This window comes from Arachis ipaensis, chromosome B02, assembly GCF_000816755.2.
Source record: "Arachis ipaensis cultivar K30076 chromosome B02, Araip1.1, whole genome shotgun sequence".
Lineage (NCBI taxonomy): Eukaryota > Viridiplantae > Streptophyta > Magnoliopsida > Fabales > Fabaceae > Arachis > Arachis ipaensis.
Genome location: NC_029786.2, coordinates 58,845,501 through 58,865,774, shown reverse-complemented (window position 1 = coordinate 58,865,774; position 20,274 = coordinate 58,845,501). Strand labels below are relative to the sequence as shown.

At 35.7% G+C, this 20,274-nt stretch overlaps 1 protein-coding gene and 3 long non-coding RNA genes across 8 annotated transcripts; 2 read left to right on the top strand and 2 right to left on the bottom strand.

Moving 5' to 3' along the window:
* Nucleotides 1,669–19,707, top strand: LOC107625323 (probable voltage-gated potassium channel subunit beta). 2 transcript variants are annotated; one of them, XM_021115843.1, is made up of 4 exons: nucleotides 1,669–2,384; nucleotides 2,675–2,818; nucleotides 3,486–3,650; nucleotides 19,696–19,707. In XM_021115843.1, exons 1-4 carry the CDS (start codon nucleotides 1,815–1,817, stop codon nucleotides 19,699–19,701), a joined length of 885 nt encoding a protein of 294 aa, XP_020971502.1. In that variant the 5' UTR covers nucleotides 1,669–1,814; the 3' UTR covers nucleotides 19,702–19,707. The 2 variants fall into 2 exon arrangements, with proteins under 2 accessions (XP_020971502.1, XP_016183426.1); XM_016327940.2 differs by lacking the exon at nucleotides 19,696–19,707 and adding an exon at nucleotides 11,022–11,436 and having other exon boundaries at nucleotides 1,670–2,384.
* On the bottom strand, nucleotides 4,180–10,476 carry LOC110268848. Its single transcript, XR_002357445.1, has 2 exons — nucleotides 9,469–10,476; nucleotides 4,180–4,488 (listed from the first exon to the last, which is right to left on the bottom strand). It is a non-coding gene; the product is annotated as an uncharacterized LOC110268848 (long non-coding RNA).
* On the top strand, nucleotides 12,023–17,154 carry LOC110268846. Of its 3 annotated transcripts, none has more exons than XR_002357442.1 (4): nucleotides 12,023–12,700; nucleotides 13,032–13,241; nucleotides 13,372–13,467; nucleotides 15,356–16,096. It is a non-coding gene; the product is annotated as an uncharacterized LOC110268846 (long non-coding RNA). The 3 variants fall into 3 exon arrangements; XR_002357441.1 differs by lacking the exon at nucleotides 15,356–16,096 and adding an exon at nucleotides 16,609–17,154 and having other exon boundaries at nucleotides 12,031–12,700; XR_002357440.1 differs by lacking the exon at nucleotides 15,356–16,096 and having other exon boundaries at nucleotides 12,054–12,700; nucleotides 13,372–13,547.
* LOC110268847 lies at nucleotides 18,491–19,687 on the bottom strand. 2 transcript variants are annotated; one of them, XR_002357444.1, is made up of 4 exons: nucleotides 19,464–19,687; nucleotides 18,991–19,373; nucleotides 18,827–18,920; nucleotides 18,491–18,741 (listed from the first exon to the last, which is right to left on the bottom strand). It is a non-coding gene; the product is annotated as an uncharacterized LOC110268847 (long non-coding RNA). The 2 variants fall into 2 exon arrangements; XR_002357443.1 differs by having other exon boundaries at nucleotides 18,827–19,373.

Genomic DNA, 20,274 nt, shown 5'->3' with positions numbered 1-20,274 from the left:
GAAAACACGTTAAAATTTTGAAATATAATTTGGATAATTTTTTTATTAGAAAATAATTTAAATACATTGGTATATTATAATTTATATATAATATAAAGAAGGATATTAATATAATTTCACTTGGTTATGATTTTCTCTTTTCTTACTTTTCCTTTCATCCAAACACAACAAAAATTTTTTTCTATTTTCTTTCCATCTATTTTCTTTTCATCCAAACAACATAAAAGAAAATCAACTTTTCCTTTCATTTTCTTTTCTTTCATTTTCTTTCCTCTCATTTTCTATCTTTCATCCAAACAAAGTGATAAGGTGTGTTTGTTTGAGGTAAAAATGGGAAGAAGGAAAAAGGAAGGAAAGAAATAGGAAAGAAAATAATTTTTTTTCTTTGTTTGGTTGAGGAGAGAAATGGAAGAGGAAGGAAAATGGATGGAAAAATAATAGTGGGACCCACCAATTTTTTTTCTTCCAACAATGGAGAGAAAATTAAATCTCTCTCTACTTCCAATATTACCCTTTTACTATTTTCTATATCATTTATAATATAAGGATAAAATTATCTTTTTATAACATTTATTTCCTTTTAATTTTTCTTTCATCCAAACACATCTAAGAAAAATAAAAATTCACTCAATTTCTTTCTTTTTCTTTCTTTCCTTTCTATTTCCTTCCTCTCTATTTCTTTCCTTACAACCAAATATAGCCTAGAGAGAGAAAAAGAAAGAGAGAAAAGAGAAGGAATGAGTAAAAAATACATTATAATTTGGTATAAATAGATGACATTGAAAAAAATAAACTAATTAAAGTAATTCATGTATTTCGTTATCATATTTATTATTTACTAAAATAAATTAATATTTACTTCAATCAAATCAAATTAAATAAATAATATAATTAACTAAATTAATTAATTGATATAATTAATTGTAAAATTTAAATTTCTAATCAAATTAATTAATTAATATCATTAATTAGTTATAATTGATTTGCTTTACATAATTAAAAGAAATAAATCGAAAAACACTCTCAGAAGCATGCCACGTCAGCTCCATCATTAAATACAGAAATCCGATTTTTATATAATAGAATAGATAGATAAATTAGTGTGCTTAAATTATATTAAATAGTTTATTATTAATTTTAAGAGTAGTTAATAAAAATTAAACTCTGAAAAGTTTATTAATTTCTTCTAAACATGGAAATTTTACGCTAACTTTTTATGAAATATTAAAATGTTACCTAAATCATAATAAGGTTTTTTTTCTTAATATTTTTTGTATGATTAACCAAAAGAATAAATTATTTCTGATTAATCATTTCTTAATATTTTTTAATATCTGTACCGCTAACCTTTTATGGAGTATTCGATGATTAATTATTTTTGTTGCATTTATGTTATGTTTAACCTAACTCCCATTTTTCGCTAAAGAAAATAAATCGTTAACATTTCTAATTTATTGTATAAATATTATGTTAACATCAGGTGCAAACGTAGGGATTAAATATCCTAGTTTAACATAATAATATAAAGAAAAATGTTAAAAGATTATTAGAATTAATTATTTTTGGTTATTAGTTAGTTATTTTATAAGATAAAAAAAATAATAATAATAATTAGTAATTACACCTAATTACACCTAACACTTTAGCTGATAGATACCATCATCGCAAGAAAGATCTCTCATTTTCTAAAACCGTCTAAAACGTTCCACTACCACATCCCTTCTACTTATTTCTTATTCCCCCCAAATTGGCAAGTAGCACGCAACAAACTCTTGATCCACTGTGCATTTCCCTGTTCTTCGCCCACCTTGAAGATGACGATGCAGTACAAGAATCTAGGGCGATCGGGGCTGAAGGTGAGCCAGCTGTCATACGGGGCATGGGTGAGCTTCGGGAACCAGCTAGACGTGAAGGAGGCAAAGTCCCTGCTGCAGTGCTGCCGCGACCACGGCGTCAACTTCTTCGACAACGCCGAGGTCTACGCCAACGGCCGCGCCGAGGAGATCATGGGGCAAGCCATCCGTGAGCTCGGCTGGAAGCGCTCAGACGTCGTCGTTTCAACCAAGATCTTCTGGGGCGGCCAGGGCCCCAACGACAAGGGCCTCTCTCGCAAGCACATCATCGAAGGCACCAAGGCCTCGCTCAAGCGCCTCGACATGGACTATGTTGACCTCATTTACTGCCATCGCCCTGACGTCTCTACGCCCATTGAAGAAACCGTTAGGGCCATGAATTTCTTGATCGACCACGGCATGGCCTTTTACTGGGGGACCAGCGAGTGGTCCGCCCAGCAGATCACTGAGGCCTGGGGCGTCGCCGATAGGCTCGATTTGGTCGGTCCTATTGTCGAACAGCCCGAGTATAACCTCTTGTCCAGGCACAAGGTTAGCTTGATGATTTTGGATGCATTCTTTGTGTTGCTATAGTAGATCTTAACTGGAGGGACTTATAGCGGTTACTGGATTCACGTGGAATAGAATAGTGAAATAGAACATTGGGGTATATTTGGTTAGCAAGGAGATGCTGATTGGTTATTGATATTGTTTGAAAGAAAATTTATAATTTTAGCTAGCCAGTGACTGTTCATAGTCTATTGTCGTAATTTTCTTTTTAATTTTTTATCAACGAGATTTAGTAAGAACTTTGATTTGACTGTAACTATTTCTCTTTACAGGTTGAGTCTGAGTTCCTCCCGCTCTACAGCAACCATGGTTTGGGTCTGACTACTTGGAGTCCACTTGCATCTGGAGTGCTTACAGGGAAATACAAGAAAGGAGCTATTCCTCCTGATAGCCGCTTTGCTTTGGAAAATTACAAAGTAAGGCTTGATTTAAATTTCCAGAAAGTTATATGTGTTTGTGTCTTTTTTTTCGGAAATTTGCCAAGCAGTGGATGTCTAAAAGAAAGATACTATGGACATGGTCTTCTAAGGCTGAAGGCTCAAGTTGGGTGTTCTGTTTTTTTGTGTTGCATTATATGCTTTTTGTATTGACTTTTATAGCATGGATTAACTTTGGGGATTTAGTTTCTCACAAGTTGTGGTAAAAGAAATTGACTTATTTGTCTAGTTGATACTGCGATATGTTACATGGTGGATGGTGCAATGTTATCTGTATTTTCTGCTGCAACTGACATCTTAGGTGTAAAAAGTATCACAAATTTGAGGTCGTATTTTGATTGCCGAACAATGATGTATACTTGCCTATTTATTAGAGTTGTGTGTATGGATCAGCATTTTATAATGTAAATAATGGGACACATGTATCCAATGATATTGACTAATGAGAAGCATTGATTTTGCAGACGCTCCTTAAAAGAGTTGTTTACAAGAATTGTAGTTGATATATTGTTGCTGTTTGTTTTTGGCTCAGAGTTAAGTTTAGCATTTAGATGCCTACTTTGTTAACATGTATTGAATGATTTTTCTATCACATTTGTTTGTGACCAAGCATGTAACTATTAACTCTTTTTCTCACGTCCTGTAGAATCTGGCAAATCGATCACTGGTCGACGATGTGCTCAAAAAGGTTGATGGGCTGAAGCCTATAGCAGATGAACTGGGTGTGCCATTATCACAACTTGCAATCGCATGGTGTGCAGCCAATCCTAATGTTTCATCAGTTATTACTGGTGCTACGAAGGAGTCTCAGGTTAGTTCTCGCCCATTCAAGACGTATTTAGAAGACCTTTTAGTTGGAATATCAATGAAACCTATCTGATACAAATCCTACTCTTTCATTTTACACATTTAAAATAAAAATGCTTTCCAAATTGACCATAATACCGGTACAACTGTTCTGAAAGCTAATTTCTGTATCCGGTGAATTCTGTTTGCTTAAAACAGAAAAGAATGGGACTGAGCAAAGGAAGGTATTAAAGTGTAAAAACTAGAGAATACAAGAAGGAATAGAAAAGGACATAAAACACATTTATGAAAGGTTCAAGGAACAAACGATAAAGGGCCTGTTTGAAACAGGTTCTGTTCTTTAGTTTTGGAAAACATTTCAAAAATTAGAATAATTCTATTTGAAGTGGTGTTTTTAAGAATAATTTTAAAAATCTAGAAAATAAAAACCTATTTGGGAAAATTGTGAAACCAAAGGGCAGAGACTTGGGTGGTGGTGGATGCCACAAGAAACAAGCAGTAAAACAAGTACTCTGTTTTCTGACTTTTGAAACACTGCCAGAAGATAATTCCTTAACCAGGTCATTCTCTTTTAAAAATTGGAAATTGCCTCTGAAATCTGTTGTCAAATAATCCCAAAGTGTTTTTTTAGTGTGGTTCATATCAATTTATCATTCGAAAGAGGGAAAACAATCAGCAGATTATTGAAAATTTTAAGCTTATTTTCAACCCCATACTAGGCACTAACCTATACGGAATCAGATCCAATATGGGTTATCTTAGTGGGAATTGGATTAATTCATGGGCCACCTTTATCCTCAAGGTCGGAGGTTGAAATCCTAGAAGGTTTTTTGGGAAGGGGACTTGAAGTGTCTGAATATTATATATATATTCAAATGTACAGGAAATCATCTCTTTATAGAGGAATTACAGAAATAGAAATAACTAGAAAATGGGAAAGATACTAGCCTAAAATAAGAAAAGATTTCTAATAATAAAATCTCTAAAAATAAGCTAAACTAAAACCGGAAAGGATATTATAATTAATTCTATTTACAGAAAAGATTCATGAAATAAATTAAGAATCTGATTTTGATTTGATCTAGTCAACACTCCCCCTCAAGCTGGCTTGAAGATATCCTTCATTGACAGTTTGCTTATTATTCTATCAAAGGTCTTCTTGGGTAATCCTTTAGTTATAACATCTGCCAATTGTTCCGTGGTCGGAACATATGGGATACAAATCTGTCCTCTCTCAATCTTTTCCTTTATAAAATGCTTGTCAACTTCAACATGTTTAGTTCTATCATGCAGAACTGGATTATGGACAATAGAAATTGCAGATTTGTTGTCACAATACAACCTTATTGGTGGAGAAATGAGAACCTTTAATTTTTGTAGGATTTTCTCTACCTATAGTGCTTCACATATTCCATGAGCCACTGCTCTAAACTCAGCTTCTGCACTACTTCGTGCTACAACACTCTACTTTTTACTCCTTCAACTAACCAGGTTTCCTCCAACAAAGGTGCAATACCCGGATGTTGACTTTCTATCCATGACATTTCCAGCCCAATCTGCATCTGTATAGGCTTCTACTTGAAGATGTCCATAGTTTTTGTAGAGTAACCATTTTCCAGGCGACCCCTTCAAGTACCTTAGGATTCTAAAGACAGCATCCATGTGTTCTCGGCCAGGTGAATGCATAAACTGGCTTACCATGCTCACAGCAAAGGCTATATCCGGGCGTGTATAGGATAAATAGATTAGCCTCCCCACTAACCGTTGATATCTCCCTTTGTCCATTACATTTTCTGGTTCAGCTGGCTTCAATTTTAAGTTAGGCTCTATAGGTGTTTCAGCAGCTTTACAACCAAGTAATCCCGTCTCTTTTAAAAGATCTAAGATGTACTTTCGTTGGTTCATAAAAAATGCCTTCCTTAGACCTTGCAAATTCAATTCCAAGGAAGTATTTTAATGAGCCAAGTTCTTTGATTTCAAAAGCTTTGGCAAGCTTTTCTTTCAAGTCTTTTAGCTCCAAGCTATCATCACCTGTCAGAATAATGTCATCCACATATACAATTAAGATGGCAGTTGTATTAACTGCTGAATGTTTATAGAAAAGTGTATGGTCAGCTTGGCTTTGAGTATAACCAAGTCCCTTCACCACCATTCCAAGTCGTTCAAACCAAGCTCTTGGGGATTGTTTCAATCCATAGAGAGATTTCTTTAGTTTGCATACTTTATTCCTCCCTAGTTCAGCCTCAAATCCAGGTGGAAGTTTCATGAATACCTCTTCCTCTAGCTCCCCATTCAGGAAAGCATTTTTTACATCTAATTGATGTAAAGGCCAATTGTAAATCGCAGCAAGAGATAAGAGAATCCGCACAGAGTTGAGTTTAGCAACTGGAGCAAAGGTCTCTTGATAATCTACTCCATAGGTTTGTGTAAATCCCCTAGCTACTAACCTAGCCTTATACCTCTCTATGCTTCCATCAGCATTGCACTTGATGTTGAAAACACACCTGCAGCCAACCAATTTTGTATTCCGGTGGCAGATCTACAATCTCCCAAGTTTCATTCTTCTTGAGTGCATGCCACTTTTCCATCATTGCTAATTTTCAATTGGGATCATCTAGTGCTTCCTCTATATTCCTAGGCTTAAACAGATTTGTAATTTTAGAAGTAAAAGCTCGACGTTTTTGAGAGAGATTTTGGTAAGAGACATAATTGGAAATAGGATGGTTGGTGCTGGTTTTGAGTACCTTTTTGGTGCAGGTTTTGGTTTCTTTCTTAAGGGCTATTGGCAAATTATTATTAGAAGTAGCAATTTCAGATTTACCTGGAAGATCCTCAGGTACTACAGTTGGGCCGTCTTCCGGGTTTTCAGATTGGGTTGGTATAGAGATGATGGGCTGGTCTCTATTCTTCTTGGGATATTTTCGAACATAACATCGAAGCTCCTTTTCTGATTGTGGTATTTTTTTTTCTGTTTGTGTTCCAACTAATTCTGGCACAATTTCAGAATTGATTTCCTCATCTTTTTTGGCAATTATTTTAGAAATTGTTTGATCAGTGAAAGTTGTATCCTTAATATGTAAGATAAGAGTGGGTAAAGGTTCATGCAAAAAATTTTCTTCACTTAGACTCTCGCCCTGAAGAAATTTCTTCTGAAAAAATGTTTCATGTTCCAAAAAAGTAACATCCATGCTTACATGACATTTCTTTGTGTGTGGATTGAAACATTTATAACCCTTTTGACTTGGGGAATAGCCAATAAAAATGCATTTTTCTATCCTTGGATCAAGTTTACTTCGGGGTGAAGGTGTATGCAAAAATACAGTACAACCAAATACTTTTAAAGGTAAATTAGAATGCAACCTACATGCTGAAAAATTCTTTTTGAAAGTATCCAACGGTGTGTAGTAATTTAACACACGCGTAGGCATTCGATTTATGAGATAGGCTGCTGTTAGGACAGCATCTCCCCATAAATACTTTGGAACATTACCCTCAAACATAATGGCACGTGCTACTTCAAGGAGATGTTTATTCTTCCTTTCAGCAATGCCATTTTGTTGGGGTGTATTGGGACATGTAGATTGATGTTAAATACCTTTTTTTTTTTGAAGAAATTCACCAAGATTTTTGTTAAAGAATTCAGTACCATTATCACTTCTTAATATTAAAAATTGTGTCAAATTGAGTTTCTACCATTTTTGAAAAATACTGAAAAATTTTAGGAACCTTAGATTTTTCATGCATGAGATATATCCAACATAGTCGTGTGTGGTCATCGATAAAAGTCACAAACCATTTCTTTCCAAATTGAGTTGTTGTTTTCGATGGACCCCATACATCACTATAAATCAACTGAAAATGTTTAGATGCATGATAAGGTTGAGAGTAATAAGAAACTCTATGGCTTTTTGCACGAATACAACTTTCACATTTAAGGAAGAATCAATATTCTTAAACAAATTTGGAAACAAATGTTTGAGATATGGAAAATTAGGATGTCCTAGTCTGTTGTGCCAGAGCATTATTTGGTCCTTTATAGGTATAAAACTTATACCACTAAATCCTTGAGCTACTTTATCTTCCGAAATATTCTCAAAATGATAGAGCCCGTCCATCATCTTAGCACTGCCAATCATCTTTTTCGAGGTCCGGTCCTGAAAAATACCATGAGTGTCAAAGAATGTCACAGCACAATTGGAATCCTTGCAGATTTTACTAATAGAGAGAAGATTACAAGAAAGCTTAGGTACATGTAGGACATTTCTTATGTCAATGTTTTTGGAGAATTTAATTGTACCTTTTCCAGCAATGGATGAAAAACTACCATCAGCAACTCTAATTTTCTCATTTTCAAAAGGAGGAGAATAAGTTTTAAATAAAGGAGAGAGGCTGGTCATATGGTCAGATGCACCTGAATCGACAATCCATGGTGCATTCAAGTTTGAGGTGCAGTTAAGGGACATAGGAATACTAAAATTACCTGTTTGAGCCAAAGAACCACTAGGAGTACTAGATACAGAATTGGAATTTAACAGCCTTATGAGCTGCTCAACCCGTTTCTTAGTCAAGGATGATTTTTCAGCATCATGAGCAGTTGGGGTAGAACATATTTTAGGACCAAGTTTGCTGCCTTTAAGATGTGCTGATTCTCCATGAATCTTCCAGCAGGTTTTTCGGGTGTGACGAGGTTTATTGCAGTGGTCACACCAAAGATTGGAGGGATACTTTTGATTTGATGAACTTTTAAGTGCAGTAGGTGCCACTAAGAGTGCATTAGACTCCAAAGAAGTTTGTTCAGTCTTGCCTTTCTCCATCATCACAGCTCTACAAGTTTCTTCTCTTCTAACCTAAGCAAAAACTTCTCCAATTGAGGGTAGGATTGTTCTTCCAATAATTCTGCCATGAACTTCATCTAGCTCCACATTGAGGCCTGCAAGAAACTGAAATGTCCTTCCTTCTTCCACTGTTTGTTGGTGGTGTTTGGCATCAGCGGCTGAAATCCACTTGTAGTTATTGAAGTGGTCAAGGTCCTGCTACACCCGCTTCAATGTGTGGAAATATTTGGTGACATTGTCACTCCCTTGTTGAATTTCTCTAGCTTTTAGAGTAAGTTCATAAATCTGGGATTTATTCCCAAGATCAAAGTACATCTCCTCGACACTATCCCACAATTCTTTGGCAGTGGTATAGTACATATAGTTACTACTGATATCCTCCTCCATTGAGTTCACCAGCCATGTCATCACCATGGAATTTTCGATATCCCACACATTATATAGTGTCAGTGACGTTAGGCTGGCTTTGCTCATCAGTGAGATATCCAATCTTCCCTCTTCCACGAATGTACATCTAAACTGATTGAGACCACCTAAGGTAGTTTGACCCATTGAGTCGAAATGTGGTGATCTGAATTGAATGGGAGTCACCACTAATTAGTACCCGTTGCTCAGATTTTAAATCTGATGGAGTAGGAGTGGTGTTCTCCTTTTGTTCATGATTAATGACTGAGGAACTGTCAGCCATATCTATAAATCAGAGGCACAGTGCAGAGATTCTGCTCTGATACCAACTTGAAGTGTCTGAATATTATGTATATTCAAATGTACATAAAATCATCTCTTTATAGAGGAATTATAGAAGTAGAAATAACTAGAAAATGGAAAAAATACTAGCCTAAAATAAGGAAAGATTTCTAATAATAAAATTCCTAAAAATAAGCTAAACTAAAACCAGAAAGGATATTATAATTAATTCTATTTACAGAAAAGATTCATGAAATAAATTAAGAATCTGATTTTGATTTGATCTAGTCAACAAGGAACTGTATCGTTAACAACTCTAGGTCCCAGGGAGTTAGACTTCCTTTCCTAACCTTGAATTATCAAAATGAAGAAAAATATGGAAAGGGTACTAGTAGTTCAAATTTGAAAAACTAAAAGATACTTGTTAAAAGATAAAGAACTTGATCCCCTATTCTCTATGACCCAAAAGGATTTAAAAGAAAATTTTGAAAAAGTCACAAAATTCTCTCTTTCATGAAGGGAAGAAAACCAAAGCCATCACACGCGCATACGTGCACATGCACACACGAAAAAGGCGAAACTAATGGAAAGTTAAATTATTGAAACAGAACTTAGCCTTAAAATACTTAAAAGGCTTACTTCCTGAATGGAACTTTTGCTTCCATAAAAACTAAAACTACCAATCTCAAGTCCCAACAATGTTAAAAACATGACTGCATTTATGGGTTCTTAACTGATGTTAAACCGAAAGGGGAACATCTCAAAACCAATGTTGAAAGTTTTTTGTGTATCGCCAGGCTTCATTTTTAAAATATCTTATATTAGGGAAACAGAGCCCTGCGCATCTCTAACACCATGCTTTTTTAGTTTTTATGCTGCCGCTAATACCACAACAATCGTAAAAGAAAAGACATTTTTCTTTTACTCACAGAAATCAAGAACGAAAATAGAAAAAAGGAAAACAAAGATGATAGACATATAGAAGGAGGAAAGAAGAATAAGGGAAAGAATATATAGTCCTGGCTGTACCAGACTAGCAGTTTACCTATTGAAGAGTCTAGCAAAAAGCAATTAATAGGCTTAAACAAGTTTTCGGTTCCTATAAAATACCCATTTAGACCATCTCCAGTAGCGAATTCATCCCAGTTTCTGTTTATGGTCCACCTGTCATAAAAAATAACTCCATATCAGCTTTTGCGTCATAAACAGTAAATAAGAACTCAAAGCATCTCTCTCTTCTCTATTAGGAGGAACTAATTTTAGTCTTTGTTGTGGTTCCACTTAATTAATTAATTAAAATACTTAAAATTTAATTATATACATAAAGTTAAATATATGTATGGTTAACATATTATGCAACGTTAGTTATTATATTAATACCATATTATTTAATTTTTTTTTAACTTAAATGCCACAAGTTAAAATATCAAAATCAAAATGAAAACAAACCAAGTCTCTCTGAGCAGGGCCTTGCTTGCTTTGAAAAATGTGCTGGGACTCATCTTTATTTTGTTCCAACGGTTGGTCTTCATCTTTTGTTAGACAAACAGTAAACAGGTCCTTCATTTATTCACCGTTGGAGATGCTCTTAAAATTTCTTTTGTGGTCCAATAAAATTTAAAAGGTTTTTTATATTAGTACATATATACACGTTACCAAAATTTAATGTTATCTTTTCCAAAGCTATTGTGTTGAAGTGAAAAATATAAAATCGATGGATCATACATAATGCATGATCTATATGCATATTTTCGTACCTTATATATACATGCATTTTGACAATTTATAGTAGTACTAAGTATGATTAAAAATATCCTGGTTATTTATCTTACTTTTTTCTGTTTTCTGTTCAGATTCAAGAGAACATGAAAGCCATTGATGTCATTCCATTACTTACTCCTGCTGTGATGGATAAAATCGAGGCTGTTGTTCAAAGCAAGCCGAAGCGGCCCGACTCATACAGATAGATGCTGCTTCAGATCCGCTACAATGCTACATTATTTGCACCTTATATCGGCATGCTTGGTGTTATTCCCGATTGAGATCTCTTCTTTTCTTCCTTGTTTGTATCTTCTTTGTGTTGTACATTGGTGTTGACTTTGCCTTTACTTTTGGGTTCAAGGTTGCCAAATTGATTTTAGTTGCAATATATTCCCAGAATTGAGTAACTGGGGTATAGGATTTACATTGGCTCAGATTTAATGATGGCTATATGATTTGAACAGTTTATAAGTTTTTAATTTTAGACTTTATTTGGATTCTTATCTATGTTGTGAGCTCTAGAATGTTACTGGGGCAGAAATTTATTTTTCCTGGTTGCTTATCAAAGAGAGCATATTTTTTGGCATAAATATGCTCAATAATAGATCCATATATGATCTGTGCACATTTGTTAAGATGTGAAGGTTTCATAAATCTAATTTTGTTCGAGTATTTTAGGTGCTAAAAATTTAAGATGTTGTGCATCTACCAAAGCTATTAATTTTTGGGTATATTATCAGAGTTCAGTTCTGGGTTTTCCAGTTATGCTCAAATTAGTAATGTGCTCAGAAACAGTGATCAATTCACGCACTCGGTCTCGTGCTCTATCTTCATGATCTTTGTTACCAACATGGGTACTGACTCGTGCCATATATAATAGCTGGTTGAACTTATTACCACTATCAGTTGTACATCTTGCAAATTGTTTCATTCACTTATTGATGTTCTAAATCACATCCTCAAATTCAATATAATTGCAGTCGTCAAAGCTTTAATAGAACTTTAAAATCACATGGGAATGTATTGTAGTCTTTATTAGAAAGATATCAATGATTTGGGATATATTAATAAGAACGTTCAATTTTCAAACCCATTTTATAAAAGCAAATCAAAGCAAGAATATATATATATATAGCTATGAATTGTAAATGCAATCAACGGGGGAAAGCATAGCGGAGCAAGAAAAAGTCAAAAGAAATAGGTGCAAATCTTTGGTAATAAAGAGGGCCAAAAAGTAAATATCATGCAAGTAAATATTTAAGTTATTCACCTTTGCTAGGTTAGTTTTCTAATCGAGTAGAACCTCACCCTAGCCCCTGACGATTTCGCAAAACCCTTTTCCACCCCCTAAAAAAAGGTATAATGTCATTGCGACCTCTATCCATCACTTTCGTTAGATATCATGGCTTTTCTGTCAAAATTTCCGTTAATAAGAGGTAAAGACTACATGTAAGGTTATGTTGCTACATGTTATTGGACAATCCATTTGGACAGATCGGCTCCTTATACCGTAAGCAAAACATTGGCGTTCTGATGAGGCCAAAACGTTGCATTACACAACAGCAACATCATATAAGCAATCTCTTCCCATTCATTTCCCTTATTAACACTAACAATTACAGAAGAATCTTAAGAAAAATCCTATTTCACACCAGAAATTCTCCAGTAAGAGACACCGTGATGGAAGACGAACAACGATGTGACGATGCAGTGACGGCGAAGATCTGACGTCATCATGACATAGCATGACGTCCTGTTCGAGGATTACGAGGTAGGCTCTTTGCTTGGTTTTCTAGCATTTTTTTATGTTTGGTTTTGTTGTGGTCCTGTGAGTGTGATTCTGCTAGATGGTCCTACTTTGTAACACCTTGCACGCAACTCAAAGTTAGTGGAATTAGTGGCTTGTCTAGTAGCTAAGGCGACAAATATTTTCTGTTTTATGGTTAATTAAAGTTATCAAGTAATGAAAATCAATTAGCGATTTCTGATTAATGTTGAGTGAGGTAATTAAAAATTGGTTTTGAGTTGTTGAAGTTTAGTTTAATTTACTGTTAGCTTACTACAAATGTCTTATGAAATTGTGCTTGTGTTTTATCATGGAGGTTGGTTTAAAAGAAATAAAAATGGTGTTCTCAACTACATGAATGGCAAGGTTAACATGTTTTCTAAGTTGGATAGAGACTTGGTCATTTACAAAGACTAAGTGGAAATGCTTAAGGGTTTGGCAACAAAAGCGAAAGAAGCAAAGAACAACTGAGGCTACTGACAATCCATCAAGGCAGCAGCAACAAGTCCAACAAGCTGAGTAGCAAGTACTATGTAGACCTAAGTTTATAATGTTTGTGGGTTTAAGAGTACTCTATCAATATCTTTAGGGATCTAGTCTGCAAAAAAAGTCAATTAGAGTTTAATTGTCTCTATTTTATCTGTTTACAACATCAGGATGTGCCTCCCACTAGCAATGCTCCAGGGCCGAATGGAGTTAATCCAAATGTGACAAATGGTGAACCAATAAAGAGTGAAGCAATTGATCATGTTGTAAGTGCTACTTGTGTATAATATTGCATTTGAAACATTACGAACATATTAAGTCTAAATTTTAAACTTAGTTGTGCATATAAGCTAAAGCTAAGAAGCAGAAGAAGAAATAATCAAAAATAGAAATTACAAAGTCGCCACAACTTTGGGCGTCATTATTTTGATAAAAAAAAAGATCTTTTTTTAATAAAAAAAGATATTTTTTATTTTTTAACGTGTTTGGCAAATTTCTAGTAGTAAAAGTAAAAGCACTAGAAAAAAAAAAGATCTTTTTTGAGAAGCTGTAATTTATATCTTTTTTTAAAAGATCTTTTTCTCTTAAAAAAAAGATGTTTTTCATCTAATAAAAATAAAAAAGTACTTTTATATCGTTATACCCAAACATAATTGATAGATAAAAAGATTTTTTGTATGAGATTCCCAAATATAAAATTACTTTTACTTTTCCATAAGATCTTTTAAAAAAAGATAACTCAAAAAAAGATCTTTTCTTAGAAGCTCACCCAAACAAGCTCAGAGAAGATGAGATTCCACATTCTCAATCTATACCACCAGTTGAGGTATTGGAATTGTTTTTCTCAATGTCAGTGCTTCTGGGTTTAAGAATTGGAATTGATTTTCTTATAATGTCTTGTAATGATTTATTCGGTCAGAAATTGAATTTGTCATTTCTGTGGCCTATTCAAGAGGCCAATGTTAATCCTTAACCCAACTCCATAACTTACAACGACATACAACTAGGGATCACACTAATAGCAAGACCATGGAGATCAAAACAACCCATTGTGAGGCCATACTTGCCTGATTTAAGCTTTTTACATGTTACACCAGTAACTGCAAAAGCATCCAAGCCAATACGTCCTAAACCAAGTAACAATAATGGAATTTCTTCAAAGACATTAGCATCCACGAGCCCTTTCACAACAGCAAGGCTTTTCTAGTTTATCCTAACTCTAGGACCCAGGCTTCAATCCACCCTCAGGCTTCAAGGCACCAAGTAACTCTAATGCACCAGCTGCTTTCAATCCTCTAAAGAAGAAGTGAAGACTAGGGCCTACTTAATATAAGTTGCTATTTTACTATTACTAGGATGATGTAGTTGTTTGTGTTTATTTTGGATGGTAAGTTATGACTTTTGTTGCCATATCCACTTATGGTCATCCTTATTAGGCATCCATTGTAATTTTGGCGAATCCTTGGATGGATATCACAATGGACTTCATTGTAATTTTGGCGAATCCTTGGATGGATATCACAATGGACTTCATTGTGTAGCATCCCAAATTAGTCTGGTTCATCACATATCGGTGGTTGTTGATCGTTTTAGCAAGGTTCACAAAAAATCTCCTAAATTTGAGTGGTACCCCTTTTTGAGTAGGTTCTGGAAAAGTCTTCTAAGTTTCAGTGGTACTGGTACCAGTTTCTTTTACAACACGACCTCTCATCCCAATCAGATGGCAAAACAAAAGTCATCGATAGGTCTCTAGATCAGTACCTTAGGGTTTCCACTCATTCTTACCCCAAGATTTGGAGCGCCTACTTGTTGTGGGCAGAATTTTGTTATAATGGCACCCACCATTAGGCGTTAGAAAATGTCGCCTCATGAAACTCTCTATGGATTTCTAATGAGAGCATTGTCAAATTATCTACCACAAGTGTCGGAGGTTTAGGAAGTCAATGATTTTCAAAGAGCTAGAAAGGTGATACATCGCGAACTGAGGTTTCTCCTCTAACAAGTTCAAGTGAAGATACGGCAGTAAGCAAATCATCTTTGATGACCCAATGAGTTTGCTACGAATGATTAGGTTTTGCTCTAAATCAAATCGTTACGCCAACTTTCTCTAATCATGAGCAGCCATAACAAACTAAGCAAATGGTTTTATGGCAGGTTCAAGATCCAGGAGTCAGTGGATCATGTGGCTTATCAATTCGCACTACCGTCGATGTGTGTCCTGCACTTGATCTTCCATATCTCGGTTTTGAAGAGTAAAAGGGTCCTCCACTAGTAGATGCGCTAGTTGCTCCATATTTGCCCTTATCCTATGGCGGTATTAGAAAAGAAAACCATGACAACCTCAGATGGAATGCGAGTTGATGCTATGGTCGGTTGCAAAGGGGTTTCGCGAGAAGAGGCCATCTAGGTTGATATGTTTGAATTTACAACTCTATTTTCTGAGATGGAACTTGAGGGAAAGGTCTCTATGGAGGAAGGGATAGTTGATATAGCTCAATTGTAACTCCAAACCAAAATCATAATATTGAGGATGGGCTAAGAAAGAATGAGAAGGAGAAAGATTGGCTAGAACCAATTGAAAGAGATGAAATTGAGCCAAAGAGAATGAGACGAGCTCCAACTTGGTTGAAGGATTATATTAAGAAACAGAGGAGGATGCAGGGAACTAGAGCTAGAGAACTAAAGTATCCTAAGTAAGTTAGAGGGGAATGCAAATGGAAATAAGGAGAGAATCACGTCAATATAGGATTGGAGAAGAATTCAGTTAGATCTCTCTAGGAGTTTCATCCTCACTCGAAGAGGAAATTTTTGCATCTCATTATGTTCGATCCACAAGCATACATACATATACATTCTCCAATTCATTCATCTAGTTTCTATCATTTTCTCACACAATTATTACTATGAATTTAATTTTTCCAGGCAAACACAATTCAACAATTTTTGTATGGATCAAGCTCCTCTACATTAAGGAGATTGATAAAATAAGACGACGAGTATCTAATTACTCTTATCTTTTCACTTTAAATGATCTTTTCTTATTTGTGTGATTAAGATTACGGAAAAGCTCTGCATACAAGTCCTGTATGTTTTACAAGTTCATTAAACAATAAAATCAAAATATGCGCTGCTTCAGGTACGTTGATTACACGCGCTATATAACATCGCGCGTATATCTAACTACCAGATTTAAAATATTTCTTTCCTTTTTCGTTTTCGTTATTTTGAGATTTCGTTGTTCTTCTTCTTGCGCGTCTTCCCTCCTTCTTCTCCATCGTTCTTTTCCTCTCCTTTTCTCACTAGCATCTTCTTCGTTTAGGTACCTTTTTCTCTCTCTGCAACTCGACCTTCGTTTTCTATTTTTGATTTGTTGTTTTCTGAAATCAAAGTTTGATCTCGTTTTGAAGATAATGGATCATTCAACCTCAGATTCTCAGCTGAATGCAGGCGAAGTGGATTATGAGTCAGAATCTAATGAAGTTCCTGAGGTTTGATTTACATAGGATTAGTATGAATTTTCTTTTAGTAATTTGTATAGCATTGTGTAGTTGAAAAATTGCTGAACATTGACTGTGAAAGTAACACGTTTACCTGAATCTGTCGATTCAATGTATTAGTTGTGATTAATTACCTGGAATTTGTAGTAGACGCTCGGGTGTAGATCAATTCTTGTTTGGGTGTATTTTAGCTAGAAGTGTGGGTGTATCTACACTTTACTGGTTTTTTTTGTTATTTTAATTGACTTGTTGTTGTTTAGGTGTATTATATTAGACATGATTGGGTGTGTTTTTAGTTTTTGAGATGGTGTATTCTGCAGCCTGTGTATTTACAGTTTATGGCTTTAAAAGTCATTCTGTAGTTGAGTTGTTGCAGTTCGGGTGTATCGTATTAGACATGATTGGGTGTATTTGAATCATATCTATGGGTGTATTCACAGTTCTGACACGGTGTATTTTGCAGCCTCTCTCGGTTGTTGATGACGAGTTTGTTTCAAAGGTCGGAATGACCTTTACCACCCTTGAAGATGCTGGAAAATTTTACAGGAACTACGCCAAGGCTGCAGGTTTCTCTACAAGAGTTCGGTGCACAAATAGGAAGGGAAACGAGATTAAGAACCAACTGATTACATGTAGCAGAGAGGGAAAATGGAAATCTAAAATATCTCCGACCGAGAAGACCAATCCGACAGCCGGTCTAAACTGTCCTGCAAGAATTTATATACACACATTGAAGGATGTCGGTGCTTGGATCATTTCAAAGGTTGTGCTGGATCATTCACACCCCTGCTGTCCAAGCAAAGCAGAGATGCTCAAATAGCACAGGGAACTAAGCATGTCCATTCGTCGTACGATATAGAACAACGAGGAGGCCGGTATCAGACCAAGCAAAACCTACCAATCATTTGTTGCTGCTGCCGGGGGTCACCGCGAGTTAAATTTTATCGAAAAGGACGTGAGGAATTACATTACCAGGGAAGTGTGGAATGTTTCCGAACAAGAAGATGCAAAGGAATTCAGGAAATATTTGTTAAGAATGAAAGAGAAGAATCCGAATTTCTTTTTTGAGCTCCAACTCGAAGAGGATCAATCGATTAAGCTGGCTTTTTGGGCCGATGCAAGAAGCAGAGCCGCCTTTGAGTATTTTGGAGACGTCATTTCATTCGACACCACCTACAATACAAACAGGTAACAAACTGCCCCTGTTTATGATGCTAAATTAATTTATTTTTACTAATCCGCATCAGAGGTGTATATTGGCTGTTTCATTGGGTGTATGCGAAGCATTTGTTAAGGTGTAACTAATGATTTTGCATTCTGGACCATGATAATTTGTTTCAGGTATAATTTGGTCTGTGGTTCTTTTGTCGGGGTGAATCACCACGGTCAGTCAACATTTCTCGGATGCTCTTTGATGAAGAACGAAGAAATTGAATCATTCAAATGGTTATTTCAAAGCTGGCTTCGTTGCATGGGAGGAAACGCTCCGAAAAGGTTTCTCACCGATCAGTGCGCATCCATGAAAAGGGCTTTAGAGGCCTGTATGCCAACAACAGTTCACCGCCGTCAAACAATACGATAATTGCCTCGGAAGCAGGGAGCAAGCAGAGAGAGAATTAGATGCTGCAGATTTTCATACGCTCATACCGTGTGCAACCAAATCCTGCATTGAAGCTCAGTTTCAAGATGCGTACACTCACGCAAATTTTAGGGAAGTCCAAGCGCAATTCAGAGGAAAGGCGAATTGCATCACGAGATTAAAGAATTCCGCTCTAGGCTATGGGAAAAAATATACATGGAATAGAAGTTGTTGATAAATGGCAAATATTTACATCATTTGTTCAATTTACAAACTACCAAGCAGTTGGATTACCCAGTTTCTATATCAGCAGAATTAATCTGACAAAACGGACTTAATAATATAGAGGATGGCTTCGACAGCCTTATAGCACTACTCTCTCTAATTGCCCGATCTCTCTGTGTATTCATCTCACTGAATAGTATCCGGGAAGCGTACTCCACTCTATAGTGGTCCACCTCCTCCTACAATTAAAAAGTATATTCTGTTTAAACAGCAATATTAATTCAGTAAAGTAATACAGAGTTATATGGTTCTAAAGACAGTTACCTGTGGCCAATTATCCCATTGATACTTCCCCTTTTTGATGTTTTACGGCTCAATTAACTCCATCCACTTCATAACGTACACAGCGCAGTCATAGCTGAAAACGAAGAAAATAAATTACAAATCTCATTTACAAAAGTTTAATGTTCAGAGTCACAAATTTATACCTTGTTTTTTGGCCAGATATTTTAACATATGGTGATTTAATTTCCTTCTCCCTCTCCCCTTTTTGAAGAGGTTCCCCGCCGGCATATGTTATCAATCTTGAAAATACGTATCCCTTAAATACGAAAACAAATCAGTAATACACCCGAATGAATGGACAAGATACACCCAACTGAATGGACAATATACACCCATCAGAACTAAAGAAATAGACCTATCTATTAAAGTAAAGAAGACAGAGGCAACTTACAGTGAATTTATTAATGGCCTTTCTCTCATCGGTGGGAGCTTTTTTGTGTAGCGGGTCAAGTATTTGACATTTTCGCTTTCTTGTATTTATCAGCCATAACCACCAATGCCCCGAGTAGCAGACAGGGGCAAAAATCTGAAGGATTGCCACACGTGAACAGTGTGTTATTTTATTTTGCAAATAAGTAAATAAGCATACTAACAAATTTAGCAAACGAAAACTTACATATGGGTGCGAAGTCAATTTTTTTTCTATCTATGAAGGGAATGAAACTCGGGTAGGCTTCCACCCTGAATTCCTTTTTCATTTTCGGTGATACGAATTCCCCGTTTGGGTGATCCGAAAGTGCCATGCACTGCAAGAATTGCGAAACAAGAAATAAAATACTAAACTTACACCCAATGGAACGTAATAAAGACACTCAAATCAATACAGAAAATACACCCAAAGTTCGGAGAAGTAACACTTACCACAATATCGGGGGGAGACAGTATATTTGTTCTTTAAACCTCTTTTCATTTTTGTTGTTGAGGATGAGGCAGATGGCAGATACAATCTAGAAATATATGCCAAAATCAATTTTACATTAATAAGCATTGTAATTGACTTTGGTAGCGTCTTCTGCGTCTGGATGACTGCGTCATCATGTATAAGAATAAGAATAAGAATATACGGATGATAAGCAAAGATTGATTTTAGTCTGATGAACTTACATTTTAGTTGGAGCAGGGGGAAGCGTGGGTGTGGTTTCTTGAAGTTGTTTGGGGGTTTCAAGAGTGCTGCACAGTTACACAAAATTAATCATGGCGTAAAAAAAACTAATCAGGAACAATATACACCCAAACTGTTAGCTAATATACACCCAAACTCTAAACAAATATACACTCAGTACTATTTCTTACGTTTCTGTAGTCCCTTTAATCTGTATCATAGGGGTTGGTTCAAAATCTGTCTCAGTGGTTGTTTGGGATGCCGGCACAAAAACCTGAATCGGGACTCTAAACAAGAAGAAAAAAGAAGGGTTAACAACGCTTTT

What these genes read in the sequence shown, in the direction of transcription:
- LOC107625323 (XM_016327940.2), top strand. Translation starts at nt 1,815, where the DNA reads ATGACGATGCAGTACAAGAATCTAGGGCGATCGGGGCTGAAGGTGAGC. An exon ending in ACCTCTTGTCCAGGCACAAG is followed by an intron (nt 2,385 to 2,674) that starts GTTAGCTTGATG and finishes TTCTCTTTACAG; the next exon opens with GTTGAGTCTGAGTTCCTCCC. An exon ending in GTGCTACGAAGGAGTCTCAG is followed by an intron (nt 3,651 to 11,021) that starts GTTAGTTCTCGC and finishes TTTTCTGTTCAG; the next exon opens with ATTCAAGAGAACATGAAAGC.